Source organism: Ambystoma mexicanum, chromosome 3p, assembly GCF_040938575.1.
Source record: "Ambystoma mexicanum isolate Mex_15411 chromosome 3p, UKY_AmexF1_1, whole genome shotgun sequence".
NCBI classification, from domain to species: Eukaryota; Metazoa; Chordata; class Amphibia; order Caudata; family Ambystomatidae; genus Ambystoma; species Ambystoma mexicanum.
Genome location: NC_090925.1, coordinates 30646549 through 30673734, shown reverse-complemented (window position 1 = coordinate 30673734; position 27186 = coordinate 30646549). Strand labels below are relative to the sequence as shown.

General features: G+C 48.8%; 1 protein-coding gene across 1 annotated transcript in view; it reads right to left on the bottom strand.

The window, feature by feature from the left end:
• LOC138580096 (transient receptor potential cation channel subfamily V member 6-like) overlaps positions 1–27186 on the bottom strand; it is a 353625-nt gene that overhangs the window by 25113 nt on the left and 301326 nt on the right. The window contains exons 11-12 of the mRNA XM_069650375.1: positions 25274–25439; positions 4810–4876 (exon numbers count right to left, since the gene is read on the bottom strand). Coding sequence (XP_069506476.1) covers positions 4810–4876; positions 25274–25439 — 233 coding nt within the window. The remainder of the gene's footprint in view (positions 1–4809; positions 4877–25273; positions 25440–27186) is intronic.

Below are 27186 nucleotides of genomic sequence, written 5' to 3'. Positions count from 1 at the left end.
TACACTTTAATCTGCATCCAGAGAGATAGTGCTGCGCTCACCCTGCCACACCCAGCGATATAGTGCCCTGCTCACTAGTCCACACCTAGTGATATAATGCCCTGTACACTAATCTACACCCAGGGGAATAGTGCCCTGCTCACCCTTCCGCACCCAGGGATATAGTGCCCTGACCACTAGTCCACACCTAGGGATATGGTGTCCTGCACACTCATCTGCACCCAGGGATATAGTGCCCTGTACACTAATCTACACCCAGGGGAATAGTGCCCTGCTCACCCTTCCGCACCCAGGGATATAGTGCCCTGACCACTAGTCCACACCTAGGGATATGGTGTCCTGCACACTCATCTGCACCCAGGGATATAGTGCCCTGTACACTAATCTACACCCAGGGGAATAGTGCCCTGCTCACCCTTCCGCACCCAGGGATATAGTGCCCTGACCACTAGTCCACACCTAGGGATATAGTGTCCTGCACACTCATCTGCACCCAGGGATATAGTGCCCTGTACACTAATCTACACCCAGGGGAATAGTGCCCTGCTCACCCTTCCGCACCCAGGGATATAGTGCCCTGAGCACTAGTCCACACCTAGGGATATAGTGTCCTGCACACTCATCTGCACCCAGGGATATAGTGCTCTGACCACTAGTCCACACCTAGGGATATAGTGTCCTGCACACTCATCTGCTCCCAGGGATATAGTGCCCTGTACACTACTCTACACCCAGGGGAACAGTGTCCTGCTCACCCTTCCACACCCAGGGACATAAAGCCCTGCACACTAATCCACACCTAGGGACATAGTGCCCAGCTCATTAGTCCATACCTAGGCATATAGTCCCTGCACACTAATGTGCACACTAGGGATATAGTGCCCTGCACACAAATCTGCACCCAGGGAAATAGTGCCCTGCTCACCCTTCTGCACCCATGGATATAGTGCCCTGGTCACTAGTCCACACCTAGAGATACAGTGTCCCTCACACTCATCTGCACCCAGGAATATAGTGCCGTGCTCACCCTTCCACACACTGGGATATAGTGCCATGCTCACCTTTCATGCCCAGGGATATAGTGCCGTGCTCACCCTTCTGCACCCAGGGATATAGTGCCCTGCTCACTAATCCACACTGTGAGAAGCCTGAAGGTGTCTCCCCCGCTAGTCCCCAGAGGTCTGTCATCCAGGTGGCCAGGACACGGTTATCGCTATTGGATCCAGTTCCTGGGGGTGGACCAGGGGGTGAGGATCACCTGGATGGCGGGGAGGTCTTTGGGGAGTGGAAGTGGGACACCAATGGGCGTGATGTGGTTACCCCTTCCTTCCAACCCCCTTTCCCCATCCTACCCAGTAGGATACTTAGAAGCTTCACCCCCCGTTTTCCGACACAAACACTTTCCTACACCGTGATATACAACGAACTAACACCAGAGCCGTTCACCTGACATGTCCCAACACAAGGGTCAGGCAGAGTCAGGCAATGGTCAATAACTATGCACACCTGAAGGCCCTTTCCATTCCCCACAGGGATAAAAGGCAGAGCACAAGAGCACACTTTGAGCAAGGTCGAACGCACAAGGAAACAGCATCAGCGGACCGGCAGTTCAAACGGAGGAGAAAGGCAGTGAGACCTGGAGGGACAACAAAGGGGGAACTACCCTTGCCCTTTGCAACTCAGAACTGCAAAGCCTCCAAAAGGGAAATCATAAGACCGGAAAGTCCAGCTGGCATGTGGTGTGACAGGTGTCAACGGCTAGGGCTCCCCCACGCTGATAGCCAAATCGTGAGGAAGTGCTTGCCGCTGTGGTGCAGTCATTGACTCTCAAGACAAGAAATCTCTTGACAGTTCAGCGGAGCTGGTGAGTCAAAGATATATAGTAAAACCGAACTGTGCTGGGCTCAGGGTTGCAGGCGCCGACCTTGTTGAACAAAGGACTTGTGTAAATGAACTTTAAAGAAACCCAGTAAAAGGTTCAGAAGCAGAGCGGTCAGGCATCACAGTGTGCTCATTCGAAGGACTCTAACTGAAGCCTTTTTTGGGTTGTGGTTTTGTTTTGTTGCTACAGAAGCCAAGAGGCCTTAAAAGAGGCCGGTGAGAAGTTTCAAAGTGGTCCTACAAGGGTTGAGCAAAACCCCTTGCACTCGAAAGTCTTTGACATATTGGAGAAAACTGAATGAACTGTGTAACTGGCAAACGTGAACCGGACAGAGGGATGCCAAACAAAATGAACTGTGGAAAAGACTGTAGTGAACCCGATTGAGGGAGGCCAGCATTGGAAGAGGGACCAGAGCCTGGCTGAGGGCATCCAAAGGGGCGAAAAGCAATCGCCCAACATGAAAGATTACCAAAGGAACTTTTGTTTATGTTTCAGCCAGCCTTCTAAGGCAAGAGACTTTGCAGGAAAGAGACTTGGCCCCAGAAGGCCCTGGCATCATTGAAAGGAAATGTAACGTCATGCTGACGAGGCCCAGGAGTGGGCTGTGCACAACGGTCCCGCCTTGTCCCATGCTACAAACATGGGGAAGGGAGACCCAGCCCTACCAGCCTGACTTATCATTTGGTGAACACTTCTTTCTTTTCTTGTGAACATTATCCCACACTACTTTGTAATTTAGTTGTAAGGATTGAAAATATTTTTTTTTTTAGTATAGGCCCTTTTTTTTGACAAGACGCCACTAAAACTGCCTTATTATTTGATGGTCGTAGCTTGCTCCCATCTTAGATTTAGGTTTAGATTAGGCGTTTTTCTCACCCATTACACAGTTTAATAAACACCCTTGAACTGTGATCAATTGTGTCTGTCTTTACTGTTGACCCCATGAGCTCCTTACAACACCTAAGGATATAATGCTCTGCTCTAGTGCACACCTAGGGATGTAGTGTCCTGCTCATGAGTGCACACCTAGGGATGCAGTGTACTGCTCACGAGTGCACACCTAGGGATGCAGTGTACTGCTCACGAGTGCACACCTAGGGATGCAGTGTACTGCTCACGAGTGCACACCTAGGGATGCAGTGTCCTGATCACGAGTCCACACCTAGGGATGCAGTGTCCTGATCATGAGTGCACACCTAGGGATGCAGTGCACACCTAGGGATGCAGTGTCCTGCTCACGAGTGCACACCTAGGGATGCAGTGTCCTGCTCATGAGTGCACACCTAGGGATGCAGTGTACTGCTCACGAGTGCACACCTAGGGATGCAGTGTACTGCTCACGAGTGCACACCTAGGGATGCAGTGTCCTTCTCACAATGCACACCTAGGGATGCAGTGTCCTGCTCTCGAGTGCACACCTAGGGATGCAGTGTACTGCTCACTAGTGCACACCTAGGGATGCAGTGTCCTGCTCACGAGTGCACACCTAGGGATGTAGTTTCCTGCTCACGAGTGCACACCTAGGGATGCAGTGTACTGCTCACGAGTGCACACCTAGGGATGCAGTGTACTGCTCACGAGTGCACACCTAGGGATGCAGTGTCCTGATCACGAGTGCACACCTAGGGATGCAGTGTCCTGATCACGAGTGCACACCTAGGGATGCAGTGTCCTGATCACGAGTGCACACCTAGGGATGCAGTGCGCACCTAGGGATGCAGTGTCCTGCTCACGAGTGCACACCTAGGGATGCAGTGTCCTGCTCACGAGTGCACACCTAGGGATGCAGTGTACTGCTCACGAGTGCACACCTAGGGATGCAGTGTCCTTCTCACAATGCACACCTAGGGATGCAGTGTCCTGCTCTCGAGTGCACACCTAGAGATGCAGTGTACTGCTCACTAGTGCACACCTAGGGATGCAGTGTCCTGCTCACGAGTGCACACCTAGGGATGCAGTTTCCTGCTCACGAGTGCACACCTAGGGATGCAGTGTACTGCTCACGAGTGCACACCTAGGGATGCAGTGTCCTGCTCACGAGTGCACACCTAGGGATGCAGTGTCCTGCTCACAAGTGCAAACCTAGGGATGCAGTGTCCTGCTCACGAGTGCACACCTAGGGATGCAGTGTACTGCTCACAAGTGCACACCTAGGGATGCAGTGTACTGCTCACAAGTGCACACCTAGGGATGTAGTGTCCTGCTCACTAGTGCAAACCTAGGGATGTAGTGTCCTGCACACTCATCTTCACCCAGGGATATGGTGCCTCTCTCTCCCTTGCTTGCCCTCTCCATGTGTATTACAGGGGTTCTACTCTTCTGTTTCACATATTCTTGGGTCACAACTCTTCTGGGGTCCCGGGGCCATGCGTCTTCCTCACAGGAACCCACCCCTCTTGTGAGATTCATAGAGCATAACCCTTTGAAGTGCAAGGGGATCTCCTCTCCCTCACTGGTGATCATTGCTTGAGGGATGGACCCCCCCATGGACTGGGCCTAGTAAGATCGCTGTTTTGTTCTCCCCTGTTCCCCTCCCTTGCTTGTCGCGCTCTGAAACACTTGTGTACGAGCGCAATAGAAATAAAATATCAATCAAAAATCAATCAATTGCATGACCCTTAACAGAGAGCTGGTTAGTATAAGTAACTCTGTCACACAAAGAACAATTTTACACAGGCTGGAAAATACTGTAACATCAGCATAACCTAAGCCAGCAGATGTCATAAGTGCGGTGATTTTATCCATAGGTTCCCACCCCAAACGTTTATGTAAACAAATATGCAAGGCTGAGTATCCCATTGTGACTGCACTGAAGGACCAGCCATATTTCACAATAAATTTGATAGTGTTCACATTTTAGAATTCATATTCAAAGCACGGTTGCTTCAGAAATTACTGAGTTGCAACATTTATATCTGGAAGCTTACCTGTTGCAAAGCCAATTATCACTACAGCCATAAGCCAGCAGAATCGCACAAGGTCTCCGAATATCATCTGTGAAGAAAGAGTAGGCACTGTAATGGTTGCCCCGGTCAGATTTTGCGATTGCCCCTCCATCCCCCAACGTAAAAATCAAGCCTAACTCCATGTTCTCCTACCTCAACCAACTCAACCAAGTCAACATCTCGCTTCAGCTTTCCCCTTCACTTGCTCACTCCAGTAAATTCACCTGTAATGACGTGAACACTACTCTGCCCGCTCCTTCATCCCCTCCTGCCCATGCCCACAATCTTGGATCTCCCCAGCAATAGGTCTTCTGAAGACAACAATCCTTTGTTGCTTAAGTTGCTAACACAAGGCCTGATCCCTCACTCTTCCCATTATCCACATGGACTCTCCACTAACCCCAACCACAGCTCTTGACAGATACAAACTCTCCTATTACAATAACTCTGTTTCTCTCTCTCAGCTCGGACCCCTGCAAACTTTCCATGACCCTCAAGGCCATGTTTCCAACTGAAGAACAATTATTTACTCCTCTCTCTCTCTCTGCTGGTGACTTTGCCTCCTACTTCTGAAGTACAATCGCCACTATATGAGACACCTTGTCCACCCTTTTATCTCACCCACCTCTTACCTCAGTCTCAAAACCTCCCATCTTCTTTGCACTCTGCTCTCTAACGCACTTCTCCCTCATGCCTACTTTCAAACACTAGCCATCTCCTGCTTTGCAAACCATCTAGAACTCCAATTCAACACTTTTGACCAAAGATTGCTAAGAAAACAGCACCGGTCACCTCCATGCAGCTCTCCATCTTATTGAACCTAGTATCATCCCAGCCTGATCCAAAACGGCCACAGTTATACCTCTTCTAAAGAAACGTAATGATGACTCCAGCAACCCGTCATTCTACAGTCCCGCTCCTTCCTTACCTCTCTAAAATCCTCAAGAGGGTTGCCTTTAAGCAGATAGTCATCTCGAGGAAAAATAACATGCTGAGCCCATCCAATCTGGATTCTGGTTAATTTAATTTCACTTATAAAGCACCACAAGCCCACGGGCTTCAGTGCACAACATAAAACACATAACCACACATGACAGTTATAGTCAAAAATAGTTTGTTCACTAGAACAACACTCACTATATTTGCCTATAACTGTACTCACGTGTATTTGTTTGTTCACATTTGCTCACTTGTTATGGCCTCTGTCTTGATGACTCTTGACAGAAGGATATGTATGTTGTAAACTCTGTGTATCTAACTCCAAGTCATGTATCTTGGAGATATAGCTATTGTAATTTATTCTGCTTAATCAAATATAACACTGTTGTTCTGTGTGGTGTCTCCCAGTAGACATATTCATATAATTGTTTTCATAAGTACAATGAATAATTCTGGAAACAGTGAAGGGGTCTGATCATTTCTTTGACCAGGGAAATTTGTTTGCCCATGTGCATAAAAGTGTTGGGTGGTCTAATGTTCTTCTTTATCGACCCCTTCAACTGTGCCTTACAAAAATTTGAAATGATCACAGATCCAACTAGCATCATGAGAAGGTTCTACAACAGGACTAATAAATACAAGTTATTTCTGCCCGATATCCAAATGTTTCCATAATTTCCTTGCTCAAGGTTCCGAAACCAGAGGTTTCATTTCAGTTCCTTTGACAATGTTGGTTAACCCTGACATAATCCTGGTCCAATTGACAAAACTTATCAGCTCTTTCAAAATGTACCTGTAATGTCACACACAATATTCTGCAACATTTTTGCATAAATTAAGGTCACGTATATTAAGCTCCTTGATACGCGGCCATCTCTCTACATTGATTGATTCGGCATCCACCACCATCGTCTCCAAAGAGGACTGCACCAGAGCTTCCGATATAACTTCCTCCATTCCGTTCATAGAGGACTGGATTGCCAGAGTCAGCGAGGAAACTAGAGTGTCAATACTGCCACCTCGATTCCCCAAAGACTTTTCCTCAGGCGAACTGATAATCGGCCTGACTGGCCAGTCCCTCCTTCACCGATTCCATACTAGCCCTAGTGATATCCATAATAGAACCAACCTGGTCCAAAAACAACGTCCTCAGATGATTGGAGCTTCATATCCTGGAGTTGTAGTCTCCTCCGCGCACTCCATGCCAGGACTTCAGACAGTCGGCTTCTACACTCACTGGGAGCTGGGTATTCAAATGGAATGCCAGAATGCAGAGAAGCGAGAACTTCACGAGAAAGCTCATTTCTACCCCTAATCGGGGGGACTAGAGCTTAGAAGGTAGCTCAATTACAGGCGTGGGAGTAATTTTAAGTGCACTTGCATGAGCTCTAGTTAGACATCCTGGAACTCAGCAACCCACTCAGGTCCGATACTGCACCCTCATCAATGCCCACAGAGAATAATAGGGCAATGTTTAGCAAAGTACAAAAGCCTGTCCAGGGGCAGCATGCAACAACAAACCCCTGCCCCCTACAACCGAAAACACCGGAGATGAAACAACCAGCCTGAAACAGACCGAGGGCATAACCCAGGGCATGACCCACCCAATGAGCTTCATGACTAATCCAGTAGCGCCCTTTGGCAGTAAAGCCTTGCAGCAGTCCTGCCTTGTAGTGTGCCAAACTGGGCATGTTCCAGAACTGACACCCCAAATGCAGCACAGTGACACAAGTGCAGCAACTGCGGTCCAGCGTAAGCCGAGCAGTAGCGAACGGTACCAAGAATGCCAGAATGCGCAAAACAGAGCATGCTTCCTCAAAGAGCTCTGATGGATTACAACGAATGCCGCAGAATCTGAAAACCAGACCACAGAACACTGACAGACAACAGGCTGCCAAGATGTGAATGTGCACTAATGCGTGTGCGTAGAACACGGCCACTTCTGTCAGCCTCGGAAATGTCAAACATTGCACTGAGACTGCGCTCATCCACATTGCCAATTCCATTACCACTGCCCCCCACTCTCACCTTTCCTCCATTTTCCTTTCAGCTGTCTGACATTATGGATCAACCCTCCCTCTTTCAAAGAATTTCCCTTGTTGGCTTCAAGGACACCGTACACAAATGGGTGTCAGCCCATCTCTCCAACTGCTCCTTCTCCATCCCATAGGACTGCAGAACCTCCTCCCCGATGCCTCTCACCCAGGGCATGCCCCAAGGATCAATCCAGGGCCCACTCAACTTCTCCCTATACACTTCCTCCCGCCACAAACCCACATCCTCTTTTGGCTTTGACTCTCACTTCTTTGCTGATGGTATTCAAATCTTCTACTCTTTCATTTCCTTTACCCCTGAAATCTCCTAACATATAGGGTGGCTGCGAGTAAGTGGAGGGCTTTGGGCGCAACCTTTGACAAACTAGCCTGCCACCTGCTCCAAAGACAAGACAAACTCTGTCCTGTCCAAGAAGAGAGGCCAAATTCAATCCCGCTTCTCTGTGGCGTCTAACAAAACGGCCAAATTCTTTAAAATCTTGAAGGAACTGGCCAATCCTGCTGCAGTCTCTAACTCTCCTGTTCCTTCCCAGGCCATCTGCAAGGCTCTGGCCTCTCACTTCACCACAAAAACTCAGGCCATCCTGTCCTCTATCTCCTCTTCCTCTTCTGCTCTCGGCCCCCCTTTGGCCATCTCTCCCTCTCCTTTCTCGTCTTTCTCTCTGAAAACACCGACAAGGTTTCTAGACAACTCCAATCTATGAAAGTGTTGTCCAAACAGGTGCTCCCTTGCTCCTCCAGAACCATCAAGGACCATATTGACAACCTCGCTCGAGCCTTGGCCGATTTCTGTAATCACTCTTTCGCCACTGGAACTTTCCTGTCTTTCCTCAAGCACTCCCTTATGAACCCCTCCTCAAGAAGTCGACTGCCGATGCTACCTGTGTCATGAACTACAGAACACGCCGCTTTTGAACATCATGGTCCTTAATCAACAGGGCTTACACTCCCTTGTACTTCCAACATGGCCGTCCACTGTGAAACACCTTCCTCGCTCTACACCTTGGACGTAGCGTGTTCTATTAATAGACCGCGGCTCCGCGCATCTCAATGCTATTGCGAAGTAGCAACCAGACGTGTGCTCCAAAGCTTGCGGTATTGTTTCCCTTGCTCTTCCAGTCAACCCCATTCCTAGTCCCTTTCCTTCCTTTCTTGATTCCAGGACTTGTGTTCTAGCAGCGCACTCTGTAAATTTCCCGGATTCCCGGATCCTTGCATCCCGGAACTTTGAACGCATGCTGGAGTCGGAAGAGACTCGTGCAGCCTTATTTAAGACTCAATCCGTCCGCAAGAAGGCATCGATCAAGAAATCCAGCAAGAATCGAACTCAGGAGAGAAGGGGGAACTCCTTGACAACCTGTCTGGCAAACTATCGCCTGATCTCGACCACCCCTTTCCTGGGCAAACTTCTGGAAAAGCTGGCCATCTCCCAGCTTACTCTCCACATTGAATCTGTTGGTTGTCTCCATGACCATCTGTCTGGCTTCAGAGGTGCCAGAGACACAAAAACTGCTCTCCTGAACACCCGTGAAGATCTTCTCTCTAACCTAGATTCCAGCTTTCCTTCAGTCCTCATACTACTTGATTGTTCCTCTGCCTTTGACATGGTCAACCACGCCATCCTGATCAATCGACTATGAGTACCCGGGCATCATGGATCAGGTCCTTGAGTGGTTGACCTCCTTCCTCATGGACCGCCCCTGCCAGTGCAACTTGCTCCCTTTGTCTCCACCACCTCTCTCTACCTGTGGCGTTACCCAGGGATCTATCCTCTCATCCTGGTTTTTCAACCTCTACTTGGCCCCTTTGGCCTAACCTATCTTTATACCTTCTCCTCTAACTTTCAGTGTTATGCGGATGACACTCAGCTCTCCTTCAGGCTCAACTCAGCCTCCTAATCTCTCTCGCTCATTCCTGACTGTATCTGCGATTCAGGCTGGTGCGCCTCCAATGATCTGTGCATTATTGCCAGTAAAATGGAGATCCTTCTCATTGCGACTCCTGCTCCCTGCTTTCCCTCTCTCACTCTGGTCTCCATGCTTGAGCCCTCTTCCTTCACCTACCTGCGAGGCAAAAAACCTCAGTGTCATCTTCGACTCCACTCTCTCTTTCTCTCTGCACATCTTGGATGTCGCCAAAAAGTCCACTACCAGCTGCACCTCCTCAAAGGTACTCTTCCCTTTCTCACCTTACCCCAGAAGCTCACTGTCTCCAGAGCCCTGGTTCTCTCTAGGCTGGACTACTGTAACAGCTTTTCTCAATCTGCCTTCCACTGCTCTCCGCCCTCTGCAAATAATCCAGAACAGAACTGTAAGACTTATCCTTGGCCTCAAGCCCTGGGACGTATCGCTCTAGCCCTGAAATCCCTCCAATGGCTCCCAGTGGCTACAAGGATCAAGTTCAAGACTCTTTGCATTGTCCACAAGGATTTCCTGTCCCGGCACCCACACTAAATCCAACGCTCTCTTCCTAAGTACCTTCCTTCTTCATCCCTTCGCTCAGCTACCCCCAAATTTCTAAGGGTCAGACACTTCTCCAGGCAGAGTGGGTGGTAGATCTCTCTCCTCTGCAGGTGCCTTCCTCTGGAGTGGCCTCCCGTCCCCTCTCAAACTTGAGACGGACACCCTGAAATTCCGGAAGCAGTTCAAAATGTCCCTCTTCTCCTCTGCTTTCTCTCTCTTCCCCCCTGCTGACCTACCTGTCTGCCGCACTGGCTGGTTGCTTGGCTACCCTCAGAGTCTCACTGGGTACAGGCTCTCTCTTGATCAGTCACCCCTGCACTGCCTCCAGGCATCCACGCACATAGGGGCAGTAACTATAACCTCTACAGTCCCTTGCCTCCTTGCACTTACCTAGGGCACGCTGCCCCAGTGCTGCACTTACTTGGAGCATCGCTGCCCTGTTCCTGTCCTTTTCCCTGGCACGTCTCCCCTCCCCTTCTGCTTTCACTTCTTGTTCTCGCACTTCTACACCCCCTTTCCCCTTGCACTTCCCGTTCTCGCACCTGCACGATCTGAATGGCACAAGGCCTAGTAAGATAGTTTGTCTTGTCCTCCCTCTGTCTTTCTTCCCCTTAATTATCTTGTCAGGCCTAGAAACACTTGTGTACGGGCGTGTTATAAATTACTTATATCATATCATATAACAAACTGCCTAACCGCCATCCGACACCGATTGCCTCTATACTGCCTTATGCTCAAGTCTTCTAAGATGGAAGTCACCTTTCTCCCTGCCTTCCACGCCAACTTCCCCATCCCCTCTCCCATCTCTTTCCTCTGACGTCCTCACCCCCTCACATATAACCTGCAATGTAGGGGTTTTCTTCAACAGTGACCTGATGTCATGAATTTAAGGACATCCGCCAGCAACCCTGTCCCTGCTGGAAAAGCAAAGCACCGTGGTCCCCAATCTGGGGAGACTCTTCTCCTGAGAATGCAACCTGCAAATTATAGGTCTCAGGCTCAGGCTAAAAGGCAGGAAGACATCAGGAACCAGCGGGAGCTACAGGTGAGGAAAAGAACAAGGAAACACAGATCAAATACGTCATTGAAAACCCTGAGTGTAGGCCAGACCTTCCACCTCCCCCTTGCAGTCCCCCTACCTGATTCCAAAGGTAAAATGGCCAATACACTTATCAGTAATTCCTGCCAGGAGTTGCAAGTCCATAGGTCAGAGTTGCCCACTTGACGCAGATGCCAATGGGTGAAAATGTCCACAGAAGAAAACGGAGGGACCTGACCCGGACGGAACGAGGATAGAAATAGGGGAGTGCAATTCCAAGAATAAAAGACAAACAATCCAGTAGAGCAGTAAACCAGGGAAGTTCAGCAAAAATCCATAAACTAGACAAAAGCAGAAGCATGGTCGTATTCACGAAGCAGACAACGGTATCCAAGAAGCACTCCAGAAGCAGAAGCATGATCGTATTCCAGGCAAAGCACAGGTCTAAAGCACGAAGCAGACAAGGGTATCCAAGAAGCACTCCAGAAGCAGAAACATGGTCGTATTCTAGGCAAAACACAGCTCCAAAGCACGAAACAGACAAGGGTATCCAAGAAGCACTCCAGAAATAGAAGCATGGTCGTATTCTAGACAAAACGCAGCTCTAATGCACGAAACAGACAAGGGTATCCAAGAAGCACTCCAGAAGTAGAAGCATGGTCGTATTCCGGGCAAAACACAGCTCTAAAGCATGAAGCAGACAAGGGTATCCAAGAAGCACTCCAGAAGCAGAAGCATGGTCATATTGGCACCTGGCAGCAATCGCCCACTATTCTAAGCTGGAAGGGAAAAGTGACCCTACAAAGGAACACTACATTATTATGGCCATGAAAGGTTGGGCCAAGCAAGGAATGCCAAAAAGTGACGACATAGTCAAACTGCAGAGGGTAGTGGCATGCCTGTGGGAAGTCTGCCACGGGGGATTCGAAGTGGCATTGTTCAAAGAAGCTTTTACGTTAGCATTCTTTGGGGCATTCAGGGTGAGTGAACTGGTACCGGAGAACAAGGGAGCAAAAGGTAAGGGATTTCTACAGTTACAGGATGTGCACTGTTCAGAAGAACAGGTGACATTATGGTTAAAAATATCAAAGACGGATCAAGAAGGCAAGGGGTGCACAGTTTCCCTACAACCCATCTGAGGAAGCATAGTATGACCAGTCAAGGCAGCGTCAGGCTTCCTCAGGTTAAGACCTACATCAGTGGGGGGTGTAAAGATACCGGTGAGGGGTGCCTGTACTTCTGCTCTCCATATAGTAGAGGAGAGGCACAGAGGACCCCAGCCAAGATTCTCTATTGTGGTAGCAATGGACGAGCAATCAAGGCCTAGCTTCTCAGGAAGTGATGCAGGCTGGTTCTTAAGTACAGTGTAGTCCCCGAACCCCCACAAAGGAATGTCCACACACTGTATTACTGAAAACACAGTCTTTATATAATTAATATTCAAAGGTATGTACACTATCACAATAACGCACTTTGTACTCTGAAATCAACAATGGCAAATATATGCAGTTCTAAAGTGGTACCACCAATATTATCAAATCTCATTAAAGTGCATCAACTATACGGTTAAAATGTCACACAGATCAATAACAAGGAAACCAGCAATAGAAATAGGAAGGAAAGCAAGATGGTTGAAACAATAGGCAGATTTCTGGCCTCCACTACTAGACACTGTTCTGTGTGGAGATCCCCCACCTGGGCAACCTGTAAAATAAAGATATAGCACAAGCCCAGTCCATATATTGCTCAATTGTCTTATTTCCTCCTATAATGTTTTACCCCCCCAATGTACCTGGTGGAGTAGAGTTCTTCGAAGACGCGTCGAAGGAGCCTTCTTGAGTGACTCCCTTTAAAGGAGGAGCCACGGATCGTCGAGAGGCGTTGAAGATGGTGAACTTGGCGTCGACGAGAAGTTCGAGGGTGCCAAGACCACAACGTCGATCCCGGAGGTGCTCGTCAGCGACGTCCTGCGAAGGTGAGGTGTGCCGGGCACCTCGGCGATTGATTGTTCAGGACCGCAAAGAGTTTCGGGAGAACTGTGGCCCAGCAAGGGTGTCGAGTCTTAGGTGGCGGGAAACCCACCGGTGGATTCTCCTCGGTGCGTCGACGGCCTTGACTCTCTCCGGCAAAATAAAGCGGTCATTGGTGCAGACAAGGGAGTCCTTCAATTCAAATGTTCTTAGGCAAAGGAGCAGGGAGCTCCAGTCGTCGGCGGCACGGCGTCAAGTGGTCCCTGTGGCTGGGCAACACAACTTCGACGGGCCTCCAGCGGTTACACAAACCTGCGAACTCTGGTCGACGGCAATAGACGTTGACAGCAGCGAAGTCCGGGTGCTTTGCTTCGTTCTCCTCGGCGGTCCGGTCTCGGGTCGGCAGCCTTTCGAGGGTCTGACTTCTAGGGAGATTCGGCAAAGGTTAGCGGTGCTCGATGGTCCCTCGGAGCACTGGAAGAGGGCGCCTTACCAGGTCCTCTCTCGAATCAGTCTTCAACGATTTCGGCAGCTTTCAGATCAGGTCCAAGCAAATGCAACAGCAAGTCGTCTTCTTCCAGCCGGGCGTCGAGGATCAGCAGTTCCAGTTACTCTTCAAGTGTAGACACAGCTTCTGGACAATTTCCAGTGGTGAGAGGTCCCCAGATATACTATCCTGTCTCTCATCCACACTGCTGGGTCACACTCAGCGACCAATCATACAGAAGGGCATTCAGGCAGTCAGTCAGCCAATCAGGCACACAGTGCATTCAGGCCATCCTCCTCCCCTCAGACACTCAAACAAGGAATGTGGATTGGGACTAGTACCCAGCCATTCAACACTACACACTGGGCCTCATTACGACCCAGGTGCTAATGGGTTAACAGCGCCATAAAAGGCTGCGGTGCCGTTAACCTATTAGCGCCTAATTACGAGGTCCCTTTGCGGGATCCGACCTTAACGGCTGGTTTTACCAGCCATTAAAGTAGGGACCCGCAAAGGGACCTTGGTGCTAAGTACAGTGCCGCAATTTGCGGCACCGTACTTAGCGCCTTCCCCATTCCCATTGAGCCCTATGGGGCAAAAATGGGGAAGGGCCATGGCGGCATGGGGAATTACCGCCCTGCCAACCTTGGAATGGGGTGGTAATTCCCCATTCTGCCATGGCGGACACCGGCATGGACCATGGTGCTAATAGCACCATGGTCCTCCGCCTGGTTCGTAATGAGGCTCACTGCATCCAGGCCAGTTTTGGGCAGGGCTGTCTCAGTCTTTGTCTCTCATACCAGAAACCAGACAGCCACAACAAGAAGTCCATATTGGTCACACAAAGCATTCACCCAGGTCCCAACCACAGGGTGTACCCACAGCAAACAGTCACTGGGAAGGCTGCAGCCAGTCTGGACTGGACTTCACAACAACACCATATATGGAACCTCCACCCAACAGCCAGCCAGGGGGAAGGGACAGAGTCAGGGATTCCCAGGACTTTGGGAAAACAAGGAAACCGGCAATAGAAAGCAAGAGGCCACAGGGGCCATCTTGTTTTCCATCAGGAATCAACTGAGGATACTCAGAGCACCTGTCAAATTCAGTATGGAGCTGCTAGCCCATACCCTGCTCTGTGGGCCAACCACAGGTGCCCAGAAACATACACTAGGGGTACAGGGTTGTACCCCCACCCATGGGTGCCGTAAGGGTATCCCATGGGTCTGTTCACCAAACCAAAAGGGAGCTGCACTGCCAGGAGTCCCACTTGAACTCCTGTGCAGAAAACACAACAGAACACATGATAAAAAGGCAGTAAAGGACAAGGATACGCAGGCCCTGTCCCTCCGATGCATTTCCAGCATCACAGGGGGCTCCACTACTCATCCATCAGGACGGGTCAGCACTGAGCCGCTTTCAATTCAGGAGGGTGATGGAGCTTGCACTAGAAAGAATTGGAGAGACAAGGGGAGTCTTCGGGACACATTAATTCCGGATTGAGGCTGCCACATCGGCCACAGACATGGGCATGGGGGAGGTAGCAATCAAGCAGATTGGGATATAGAAATCTGGGTGTTTCAAGAGGTATATCAGGCCGGAAAAACTGTAAGGTTGGCATGCCTCCTTCTCTCCCCACTAGCAACAGCCCGAAGGAGGAGGAGATCAGTCTGGGTAATAGGACACTCATTTGTGTCTAGGGCGGGGGCAAGCTGGACGGCGGAACAGGAAAAGCTGACGGTGGGCGAGTTCAGGATTGGGTGGCACGGGGTGCCAGGTATGAAATGGGCGCAACTACAGGGGCAGGTGCGCAGATTGTTGAACAACAAGCAAAGGCCAGACATATTGGTCATTAACTTGGGGGGTAACGGTTTGACAAGTTTAGGGAGGGGGGCCATGATGCGGGAAATTATGTTTGCATTACAGGAACTAGCGGGTCAACTGGCTGAAACAGAAATTGTATGGTCGGAGATAATCCCGAGGCCAGAATGGAGAGGCCCGGATAATCACGCCGCAGTGGAGAAGTCCAGGCGGAAGCTAAATTGTGCAATGACGAAGTTCTGCAGGGGCAGAGGCTTTGGGCAGATCAGGCACGGGCTGATCAACTTGAAATCTCCAGAATATTTTCTCAAGGATGGGGTGCACTTATCACCATTGGGCATGGATCTGTTTTACTGGAATCTGTGCACAAAAATCCTGGAAATGTAAGGAGAGGAGCAAAGGGGGAGCCACGGTGGGTGGTAACCCACCAGTGGCGTGGCAGTGTTTGGGCGGCCAAGCACAAGAGACAGACTCCGGATGAGCCAGGAGAAAGCCGAAAGGGTCTTCGCCCTTCTCAGACCAGCGCCCCTTGGGAGCCTAAGATGCAGAGGCGTCTGGGGGTAACAACATGGGCTCAGCTTCCCCCAAGGAAACGGCGCTCTCCCCGCCCAGGGGCACCTTCAGGGGAAGGGAGGCTTGGACACAAAGGTTGGGAGAGTTGGGCCTATTCTGGACTCTTGGGGAAGGAAAGGGGGAAGCAGGTTATTTGGACACAGAGCAGTCGCCGCATCTTCTGTGCGTTTTCCACTAATGTGTGCAGTGTGGTTTTATGATATTGTGGAAAATAAATCTGCGGCCTTTTATACCAAAAAACAAAGCAAGACTCATTCTGCACTTTTCTGGGGGGAGAAAGGAATGAGCTATTCCTATGTGTTGAGTCCAAAAATGGACGGATGCACGGGTTATGTTGCTGGAGCTGATGGGAGTTGTAGTCCAAAACGTCCTGGGAGACAACGGTTGCAGGCCCCTGATATACAACAATAACCGCAGATGATCCGAGTGCGTGATACGAGGCTAAAAGGCGTGGGGTGGTGGGGTGGTGGGAGGGTGGGGGCACAGGGTAAGTTGTTTTTTCTTTCCATTAGCGCATTTACACCCTTTGTTTGGAAAATGCAGGCTTTTTTTTATCAAAGACGCCATACACAGAGCGAAACAAATCATTTTGTTTTTTTATTGCCAAAAGGAAAACATTTGAGACGTAATAATTTAAAAGTCAGCACTTCACATGATTGTTTAAAACAAACAAATCGAATGATATTCATAAATCAATATATTTCACTTTTATTTTATGTGATTTTCAATTGGAAGTTTAAGATGTCTGCATTTTTGTCCACGAAGACTGTGATCAAAAGGGGGCCGGTTTTAGTGTAGCGATATTGTACTGTTATTTATTTGCATTTGAGAACATTCGAAATCGAGTCCTGAATATGAAGTGTTTGCATATAAACTGGGGGCCGTGTCACTGCACTGCTAGATGCACGTGCCTGTGTCAGGAGGTGGCCAGCCCTCCTATTTGGGAGCAAAGGACGACTGTCTGGGATATCAAGGGTCTTTCTGCTGTATCGACCCTTCACAAACAATACCTGCTGCTCGAAGAAGTGGCGGGGTGGAGGACAGAGAAGACAGGCAGCAATGAAGGTTGGCCCCAGTGGGGATTTGGAAGGCTAAAAATGCGTGCCCTCAAACGCAGCGTTTCATTGAGAGAGCAGGAGTGGCGAGGGAGGAGCATGCTGTCCAGTGGCCATAATGCCCACGCCCTCTCTTAAAGTAACAAGGCTCACACCTGGCAGGCCAGAATCCAATGGCTGCTGCCCATGGCTTTAAGTGTGGTAAGAAATCGAGGGGAGGGGGCCTCATTTGGGGGCGTGGCTTGTGGGAGGGGCGTGGCCTAAAAAGTACGCAAATCGTAGGGTATATACACAAATATATACAAATGTTATATATTTGTGTGCGTACCTTACTATGGTTTGTGTACTATGCAAGCTATATTTTCTAAACAGAGATATGCAACATATTTCTACGTTTATAAAAGATGGCTTGCAAAGTACACAAACCATAGTAAGGTACGCACACAACAAATATATAACATTTATATATATGTGTGCATAGCCTACGGTTCGCCTAGTTTTCAGGCAATCTTTTTGAAAGATTTCGGGTTTAAAAAAGATGGCTTTGAAAGTACTCAATTCAAGCCATCTTTTATAAAGCTTTGACTACGGACAAAATTGTCAGTCGGGAAAGCTTTATAAAAGATGGCCTGAAATGTGTACTTTGAAAGCCATCTTTTATAAACCTCGAAAAATGTCAAGGAATCCCCAGGTTCGCCGAGGGTTAAAGACGCCTCGACGACCTGGGGAAACAAAGGGACAGTAACTGCCTCTGGTGACCTCTCGCGCGAGGGGTCACCAGAGGCAGTTACTATGACTGACGGAAGTGGCAGCCAGTCACAGCGTCGCTGTGGCTGGCTGCCACTTCTGTCAGCTTGCCTGACTTCATTGCAGGCGCATCTCCCGTCGCGGCTGCGGCCGCGACGGGATAATGCATCCTGCCAATGTTGCGGTAGGACGGGGGCCCCAGCAGGGCCCCGGCTCAGTCCCACTTTTGGAGACTGCAGGGGCCCGGCCCCGGCAGGCCCCGGCCCACTTTAAGCACTGCTGCTGCCCTCGAAATGCGTCCAACGACTGATTCTGGGAGTAAAATCACTCTACACCATGATGCAGTGCTGCAGCTCCGTGCCTTAGGTGTTCAGGGAACAGAGGGTTAATAGTTTTGTGTCAAAAGAGGGATGATCATGTTAAGTGTTAAGTTGTGACACGTGTTTCGGCCTTTGGCCTTCTTCAGAGCCGGACATGTACACAATTACAGGGGTCCATGTGTTAATATCCCCGCAAAAATATTGTGATACAACAATATTGCCATATTTTTGCGGCGATATTGACCCATGGTCCCTGCGGGGGAAACGCCTGCAACATTTTAAAATGTGTGGGGACACCCCCGTTCCCACAAATGATCCCCCCGCCCCAAAATATCGCCAATGGCGAGACAAACGGCCATATGTACGGCAATATTTTTGGTGGGGATATTTTTGGTAGGGATACCAATTACAGGCAGTATGAAAAATCAGAAATAATTCTATATTACTCACTAATTGGTACATGTCCAGCTTTCAAGAAGGCCAAAGGACGAAACACGTGTTGCAACGGACAATATTTATGAATAAAACAATCTCAACTGGCGCAACTTGTGTGGTGGCATTGAATAATGTTTTGAGAATAAGAGGGTAGTGGCAGCAGTCTTTGTCCCCACGCAATGCGACAGATAAATCTATTTGCAGTAGCATCAGCTTTGACTACCTCACTGACCCCTGCTGCAGAAGCAATCCCTCGCGATGAACCTACAACTACGTTTTCATGTTAAATTGTGGGTAGCACAGTAAGGGAGGGGTGCCACTTGCCGAATGGAAGGGCAGACAAGAAGTTGCGAGAGAGAGAGAGAGTACCCTCCGTCCAACCCCTGCCACCCATCCCCCACTAGCTTCTTTTCCACCATCGGAATTGCAATGCTAATGCTTAAAGGGTAATGGGTGTCTGCCTAAATTATATATTGTGCAATGAATATTCATGTAGCACGTACCACAAATGGAGCAGTTTCATACAACTGGAAAAACAGTGCCCACCGAGCTAACCAAATTGATTCCGACACATTTCCATTTGATGGAGCTGGATTACACAGTTGTCAATTCACAGCATTCTAAAAACTTTTAATACACACCGATGCCTGTTACTCAATTTGTTTGGACGTGTGAGCAGTTCTACGTGGACTGCATTAAATGTGCTTTAACTCACCGAGCTGCCTAACGCAGTAACGCTCCGCTATAGCTGGACCTATACCTTGCATATTAATCCATTTAGTATCAACACCATTGCGCCTTTTCTGGCCCCGTCGTTGCTATGCTCTGGACAACGTGGAGGTTGAGTGCAAGGGGGAGGCAGAACCAACAGCAGGAAGTGTCTGTGCAAACTGTCACTAGCTTGACCCATTTCGTTCTTCGGCCCACAGGAACAGAGGGGGTATTTCTGGAGCCTTCACCGCAGGAAGCCTTTCGATAACAATTGCACCGTTCGTAGCTCAATGACTTTGCCAAATAATGCCGCGCACGAGAAAAGAGAATGAGAAACAAGTCAACATGCACGTCACCGGCAGAACAAGCTCAGACAGCATCCACTGAGGACCATTGAGGCTGGTCATAAAAATAAGGGCTATTCTTTAGGCACCAATCAGGCATGGGAGCCGATGCATATTCTCCTGCCTTCTCATTCTCTTGCACACCTGCGCCACTTATTGCACCCTCCTCCTTCCGTGCACCCTGGTACCTATAAATAGAAAATGCAAATCACCTCAGTAAACGCCAAAACTATTGGCATGGCCAATGCTTGTTGTGTATATGATTCGCTCTCTCTCTCTTCTGCAGGTAAAACACTGTCTAATTCCTCTCCTTCTCTCTTCCAGATAAGACATCGGGCATCGGTTTCTCCTTCTCTCTTCTGGGTAAGATGCTGCATGTCTGCTACATGTCTCCGTCATCTCTGTGCCTGGTAAGATGCTGCACGTCTGCTACATGTCTCCGTCATCTCTCTGCCTGGCAAGATGCTGCATGTCTGCTACATGTCTCCGTCATCTCTCTGCCTGCCAAGATGCTGCATGTCTGCTACATGTCTCCGCCATCTCTCTGCCTGGTAAGATGCTGCACGTCTGCTTCATCCTCTCTCTGCCTGGTAAGATGCTGCATGTCTGCTACATGTCTCCGCCATCTCTCTGCCTGGCAAGATGCTGCACGTCTGCTTCTTCCTCTCTCTGCCTGGTAAGATGCTGCATGTCCGCTTCTTCCTCTCTCTGGTTGGTAAGATGCTGCACAGCTGCTTCATCCTCTCTCTGCCTGGTAAGACGCTGCATGTCTGCTTCTTCCTCTCTCTGGTTGGTAAGATGCTGCACATCTGCTTCATCCTCTCTCTGCCTGGTAAGATGCTGCATGTCTGCTTCATCCTCTCTCTGCCTGGTAAGATGCTGCATGTCTGCTACATGTCTCCGTCATCTCTCTGCCTGGCAAGATGCTGCATGTCTGCTACATTTCTCCGTCATCTCTCTGCCTGGTAAGATGCTGCATGTCTGCTACATGTCTCTGTCATCTCTCTGCCTGGTAAGATGCTGCACGTCTGCTTCTTCCTCTCTCTGCCTGGTAAGATGCTGCATGTCTGCTTCATCCTCTCTCTGCCTGGTAAGATGCTGCATGTTTGCTACATGTCTCCGTCATCTCTCTGCCTGGCAAGATGCTGCATGTCTGCTACATGTCTCTGTCATCTCTCTGCCTGGTAAGATGCTGCACGTCTGCTTCATCCTCTCTCTGCCTGGTAAGACGCTGCATGTCTGCTTCATCGTCTCTCTGCCTGGTAAAATGCTGCATGTCTGCTACATGTCTCTGTCATCTCTCTGCCTGGTAAGATGCTGCACATCTGCTTCATCCTCTCTCTGCCTGGTAAAATGCTGCATGTCTGCTACATGTCTCCGTCATCTCTCTGCCTGGCAAGATGCTGCATGTCTGCTACATGTCTCCGTCATCTCTCTGCCTGGTAAGATGCTGCACATCTGCTTCATCCTCTCTCTGCCTGGTAAGACGCTGCATGTCTGCTTCATCCTCTCTCTGCCTGGTAAAATGCTGCATGTCTGCTACATGTCTCTGTCATCTCTCTGCCTGGTAAGATGCTGCATATCTGCTTCATCCTCTCTCTGCCTGGTAAAATGCTGCATGTCTGCTACATGTCTCCGTCATCTCTCTGCCTGGTAAGATGCTGCACATCTGCTTCATCCTCTCTCTGCCTGGTAAAATGCTGCACGTCTGCTACATGTCTCCGTCATCTCACTGCCTGACAAGATGCTGCATGTCTGCTACATGTCTCTGTCATCTCTCTGCCTGGTAAGATGCTGCACGTCTGCTTCTTCCTCTCTCTGCCTGGTAAGATGCTGCATGTATGCTTCTTCCTCTCTCTGGTTGGTAAGATGCTGCACAGCTGCTTCATCCTCTCTCTGCCTGGTAAGACGCTGCATGTCTGCTTCATCCTCTCTCTGCCTGGTAAGATGCTGCATGTCTGCTACATGTCTCCGTCATCTCTCTGCCTGGTAAGATGCTGCATGTCTGCTACATGTCTCCGTCATCTCTCTGCCTGGTAAGATGCTGCACATCTGCTTCTTCCTCTCTCTGGTTGGTAAGATGCTGCACATCTGCTTCATCCTCTCTCTGCCTGGTAAGATGCTGCATGTCTGCTTCTTCCTCTCTCTGCCTGGTAAGATGCTGCACGTCTGCTTCTTCCTCTCTTTGTCTGATAAGATGCTGCACTTCTGCTTCTTCCTCTCTTTGTCTGGTAAGATGCTGCACGTCTGCTTCTTCCTCTCTTTGTCTGATAAAACGCTGCACGTCTGTTTCATCCTCTGACTGGTAAGAGGCTGCACGTCTGCTTCATCCTCTCTCTGCCTGGTAAGATGCTGCACGTCGGCTTCATCCTCTCTCTGCCTGGTAAGATGCTGCATGTCTGCTTCTTCCTCTCTCTGCCTGGTAAGATGCTGCACGTCTGCTTCTTCCTCTCTTTGTCTGATAAAACGCTGCAGGTCTGTTTCATCCTCTGACTGGTAAGACGCTGCACATGTGCTTCTTCCTCTCTCTGCCTGGTAAGACGCTGCATGTCTGCTTCTTACTCTCTTTGCTTGGTAAGATGCTGCACATCTGCTTCATCCTCTCTCTGCCTGGTAAGATGCTGCATGTCTGTTTCTTCCTCTCTCTGCCTGGTAAGACGCTGCACATCTGCTTCTTCCTCTCTCTGCCTGGTAAAACACTGCATGTCTGCTTCTTCTTCTGTTTGCGTGGTAAAATGCTGCACATCTGCTTCATCCTCTCTCTGCCTGGTAAGACGCTGCATGTCGGCTTCTACCTCTCTCTGCCTGGTAAGACGCTGCATGTCTGCTTCTTCCTCGCTCTGCCTGGTAAGATGCTGCACGTCTGCTTCTTCCTCTCTTTGTCTGGTAAAATGCTGCAGGTCTGTTTCATCCTCTGACTGGTAAATTGCTGCACGTGTTCTTCTTCCTCTCTTTGTCTGGTAAGACAATGCAGGTCTGTTTCGTCCTATGACTGGTAAGACGCTGCACGTCTGCTTCTTCTTCTCTTTGTCTGGTAAGACGCTGCAGGTCTGTTTCGTCCTCTGACTGGTAAGACGCTGCACGTCTGCTTCTTCTTCTCTTTGTCTGGTAAGAGACTGCAGGTCTGTTTCGTCCTCTGACTGGTAAGACGCTGCACGTCTGCTTCTTCCTCTTTCTGCCTGGTAAGACGCTGCACGTCTGCTTCTTCCTCGCATTGCTTGGTAAGATGATGCATGTCTGCTTCTTCCTCTCTCTGCCTGGTAAGGTGCTGCATGTCTGCTTCTTCCTCTCTCTGCCTGGTAAGATGCTGCACGTCTGCTTCTTCCTCTCTTTGTCTGATAAAACGCTGCAGGTCTGTTTCATCCTTTGACTGGTAAGACGCTGCATGTCTGCTTCTTACTCTCTTTGCTTGGTAAGATGCTGCACATCTGCTTCATCCTCTCTCTGCCTGGTAAGATGCTGCATGTCTGTTTCTTCCTCTCTCTGCCTGGTAAGACGCTGCACGTCTGCTTCATCCTCTCTCTGCCTGGTAAGACGCTGCACGTCGGCTTCTTCCTCTCTCTGCCTGGTAAAACGCTGCATGTCTGCTTCTTCTTCTCTTTGTCTGGTAAGACGCTGCAGGTCTGTTTCGTCCACTGACTGGTAAGACACTGCACGTCTGCTTCTTCCTCTCTCTGCCTGGTAAAACACTGCATGTCTCCTTCTTCTGTTTGCGTGGTAAGATGCTGCACATCTGCTTTATCCTCTCTCTGCCTGGTAAGACGCTGCATGTCGGCTTCTACCTCTCTCTGCCTGGTAAGATGCTGCACGTCTGCTTCTTCCTCTCTTTCTCTGGTAAGACACTGCAGGTCTGTTTCGTCCTATGACTGGTAAGCCGCTGCACATCTGCTTCTTCTTCTCTTTGTCTGGTAAGACGCTGCAGGTCTGTTTCTTCTTCTCTTTGTCTGGTAAGACGCTGCAGGTCTGTTTCGTCCTCCGACTGGTAAGACGCTGCACGTCTGCTTCTTCCTCGCATTGCTTGGTAAGATGATGCATGTCTGCTTCTTCCTCTCTCTGCCTGGTAAAACGCATGTCGGGTGGATTTAATTGTAATTCTGAGCTTGCAAGCATGGCAATCCGCACTTACAATTATAAGTAAACGCTGCCTAGCATGCTAGGCAGCGTTTACTAACTTTGGACGGCAGAGTGCAATACTACAAGGTAAAAGGTGGGATACACACGTGTACGCCACCTTTTGCTCCAGACACTTTGGCCCCTTGCCATGCAAATGATGAAACATTGGCAGGTGTGGACTGTTTACATTGCCGTGCAAACTTAACAACTCCCCGTCGCCAAATTACACTTTAATAGACGGGTCTAATCACACGTTTTGCAATAATAGTAAGACATGAAGCAGAGCCAAATACTGCATGTTTTATCAGTCCACATCATTGTAATAATCAATCGCTCATATGTGGTGCTGACTACCTCGACGCAAAAGCATTAACAGATGCGCTATTACCCATGTAGTGATACCGTGGTATGTGGTAAACACTGCAATTGCCCAATGTAGATCAATTGATGAGTTTGGAGATATTCCCACGGGAATACTGCCAGACTCGTAATGAGGCCCTGGGATGGTTTTCTCATTGTTTGCTGGAATGATGAGGGCTATTCTGAAATGCCTTGATCAAGCAGAATGATCAAACCAGTAGAAATTCATACTACATTTTTTGCACAGTCATCAGAATTTACACCACAACTTGAACTCCATTGTTCATTACGTCATCAGATGCGATGTTGCCAGTCCATAGTGCACCATAGTTCATTATTAACAAGGCTGGGATGTACTAATGGCCGGCAGCACCGACAACTGTTCCACCTTCGAGGTGTTTCCTTATCACCTTAAGTGTGGACTCACTCCACCCAATCAATAAGAAGCAGCCCCAGATGTGTATGTGTCATGCTTCTGCACACCACACATTAAGGCTACGCATGTAATGGGCAAGCATGCCATGGGAATCCTACCTTAACATTGTTCAGCTAAGAGTAAGACATTTCATGGAACTGTATTTCAAATCTGTGAGGTCAGAAGGCCCATCTGGAACAACGTTTACATGTAGAAGGCATCACAAAAGCAGCATAGAACACAAATACCACAAACATTGATTCTTGGCATTTGCCAAGAGGCATTACCTCGATAATCAGGGGTGGGTTTCCTCTTCCATCTATTCCCCCCCTTCAGCTTCCCCCACTGCCCCCCTTGTAAATTGTCTACGTGTTGTCCTAATGACTTGACTCATGTTGTAAAATGCTTCTCTTACTATTGTACCTGTTATATTGTAAAGCGCTTTGGCTTAAAGCGCTATGTAAATTCAATAAACATAAACATAACCTTTGATCATCACTCACTGGGGACCACAGCTTCCATGACTGGCCTCATCTCCTAATGCTTAAGCCATTGCAAGCAAGCAGATGTGTAGTGCTGCACTGTACCTTATGCACTGTACCTTATGTAGCATGATGGTGAAAGGTCCCAGCATCTGAAATCCACGTGCAAAGTACATGACATAACACCAGCCTAGGACGAGGGCGAGAGACATTGGGACCACCTCTCCATAGGTGCCTGTGAGGCGCATCACCAGCGTTGCAATGACCATACAAGCAAAGCTGAAGCTGTAGAAAAATACAAGGAGACGTATGAGGCTATAATGGCAGAACCAATTGAGTATTGAGAAATATATTGCAGCAATGTATGTCTGGTAGTTTACAATATATTAGTGACCACAAAAAACACAGCAACCCAAACCTGATAGCTCAAGCAAGATCCAATATTCTGGAGTGCCCAAAAACCCAACAGGATCGTCCATCATAACTCTCTGAGATACGAAGAAAAAAACATAGCCTATCTGGCCGCAGCTCGCGTACGCCCCAGGAAGAGAATGATGGGACTGGGAGCACAGTGTAAGGAAGGCATGATATCAAACAGTGAAGACAGACACAAGTGACCACAGTTCAAGGGTGTTTATTAAAATTCAATAAGGGTTTGAAAAACGCCTATCTAATCCTAAATCTAAGGATGGGAGGAAGCTACGACCATCAAATAATAATAATGCAGTCCTAGTGGAGTCTCGGTCAAAATAAAAGGGTCTATAATCATAAACATATTGCCAATACTTACTTCTAAATACAAATGGTGTGGGAAACAATGTTATGCAAAAGAAAAGGGTTCAAGAATTTATATCTCAGGATAGGTGAGCAGTTGGCTTCCTTTCCCCATGTTTTCAGCACGGGACAAGGCAGCACACTTGAGCTTTGCACACACTCTGGCTTCTCTGCCATGAGGATGCAGTTCAAACATATGTAGCAGGACCTTCTGCGCCAAAGTCTCTTTATTATATAAAGTATTTTACTGCAGAGGGCTTGATGCAACAAATGTCAAAGTTCCTTTCTTCTCAGTTCTTAGATTTACTGTTCAACACGGGGCCCCCCTCCGTCGGGCTCAGACCCACTTTTAAAACAATGTTCACCTTTTCAATTGGTCTTGCTCTTTCAGGCTCGGACAAGGTAATGTCACTTGCAAACTTTCCACTTTGTATCAAAAACCGAAAACCTTCGACTGTGCAATGGGTTTTTGCTTCAACCATCACAGGACGGCTTTGATTTACTGCTTTCATCAAATTTCTCTTTCGACTTTCATTTCTGCCTCTTCTTGACTGGATACCTGACAGAGACCTTCGATTGAGCACACTCACAAAGCCGGACCACTCTGTCAACGGTATTGTATCTTTCTTGCTTAAAGTTCAAACATCCATTAGTGTTTTAGCTTTACTTGTGTCTTTCATGACTCGCGTTAACACTGTTCGTTCTTGCGCTTGTTATAAAATGTTGCCGCTTGAAACCTGACTTCAACACAGACCGGTCTTGCATCAGTCTCCCCAACAAACGGGCTGTGTTAATCTTTCTGGTGCTGCTTTCATCATGAAGCCAAGGACGGTACCAAAGCGGCTGATGCACTTCCCCGGCTTGTTCAGTCAGGCTGGAGGGCCCTGGGTATCTGTGACACACAATGTAGGGTTCTTTAGTCTGTTTTCCTGACCTTACGCTTTCTAATCTGAAGGTTTCTTGAAAGTAACTGTTTTCCACCGGAAGTGTCCAGGATATCTCCCTCCCTGCGTTCCCTTCCTGGTTTTCCACCTTTCTCCCCTCGTTCAGCTGCTGACTCAAAACTGCTATACCTTCATGTGTTTTGCCTTGCTCTGAGTGTGCTCTCGTGCTCCGCCTTTTATCCGTGTGGGGAAACTTAATAGAAGTCAGGTGTGAGTTGTTACCTGTAATTGCCTGACCTTGCCTGACCATCGTAGTGGGAAATGTCAGGCATACTGCTTGGGTTTGAGTTTGTTTTCTCTCAGAGCGGGTTGTC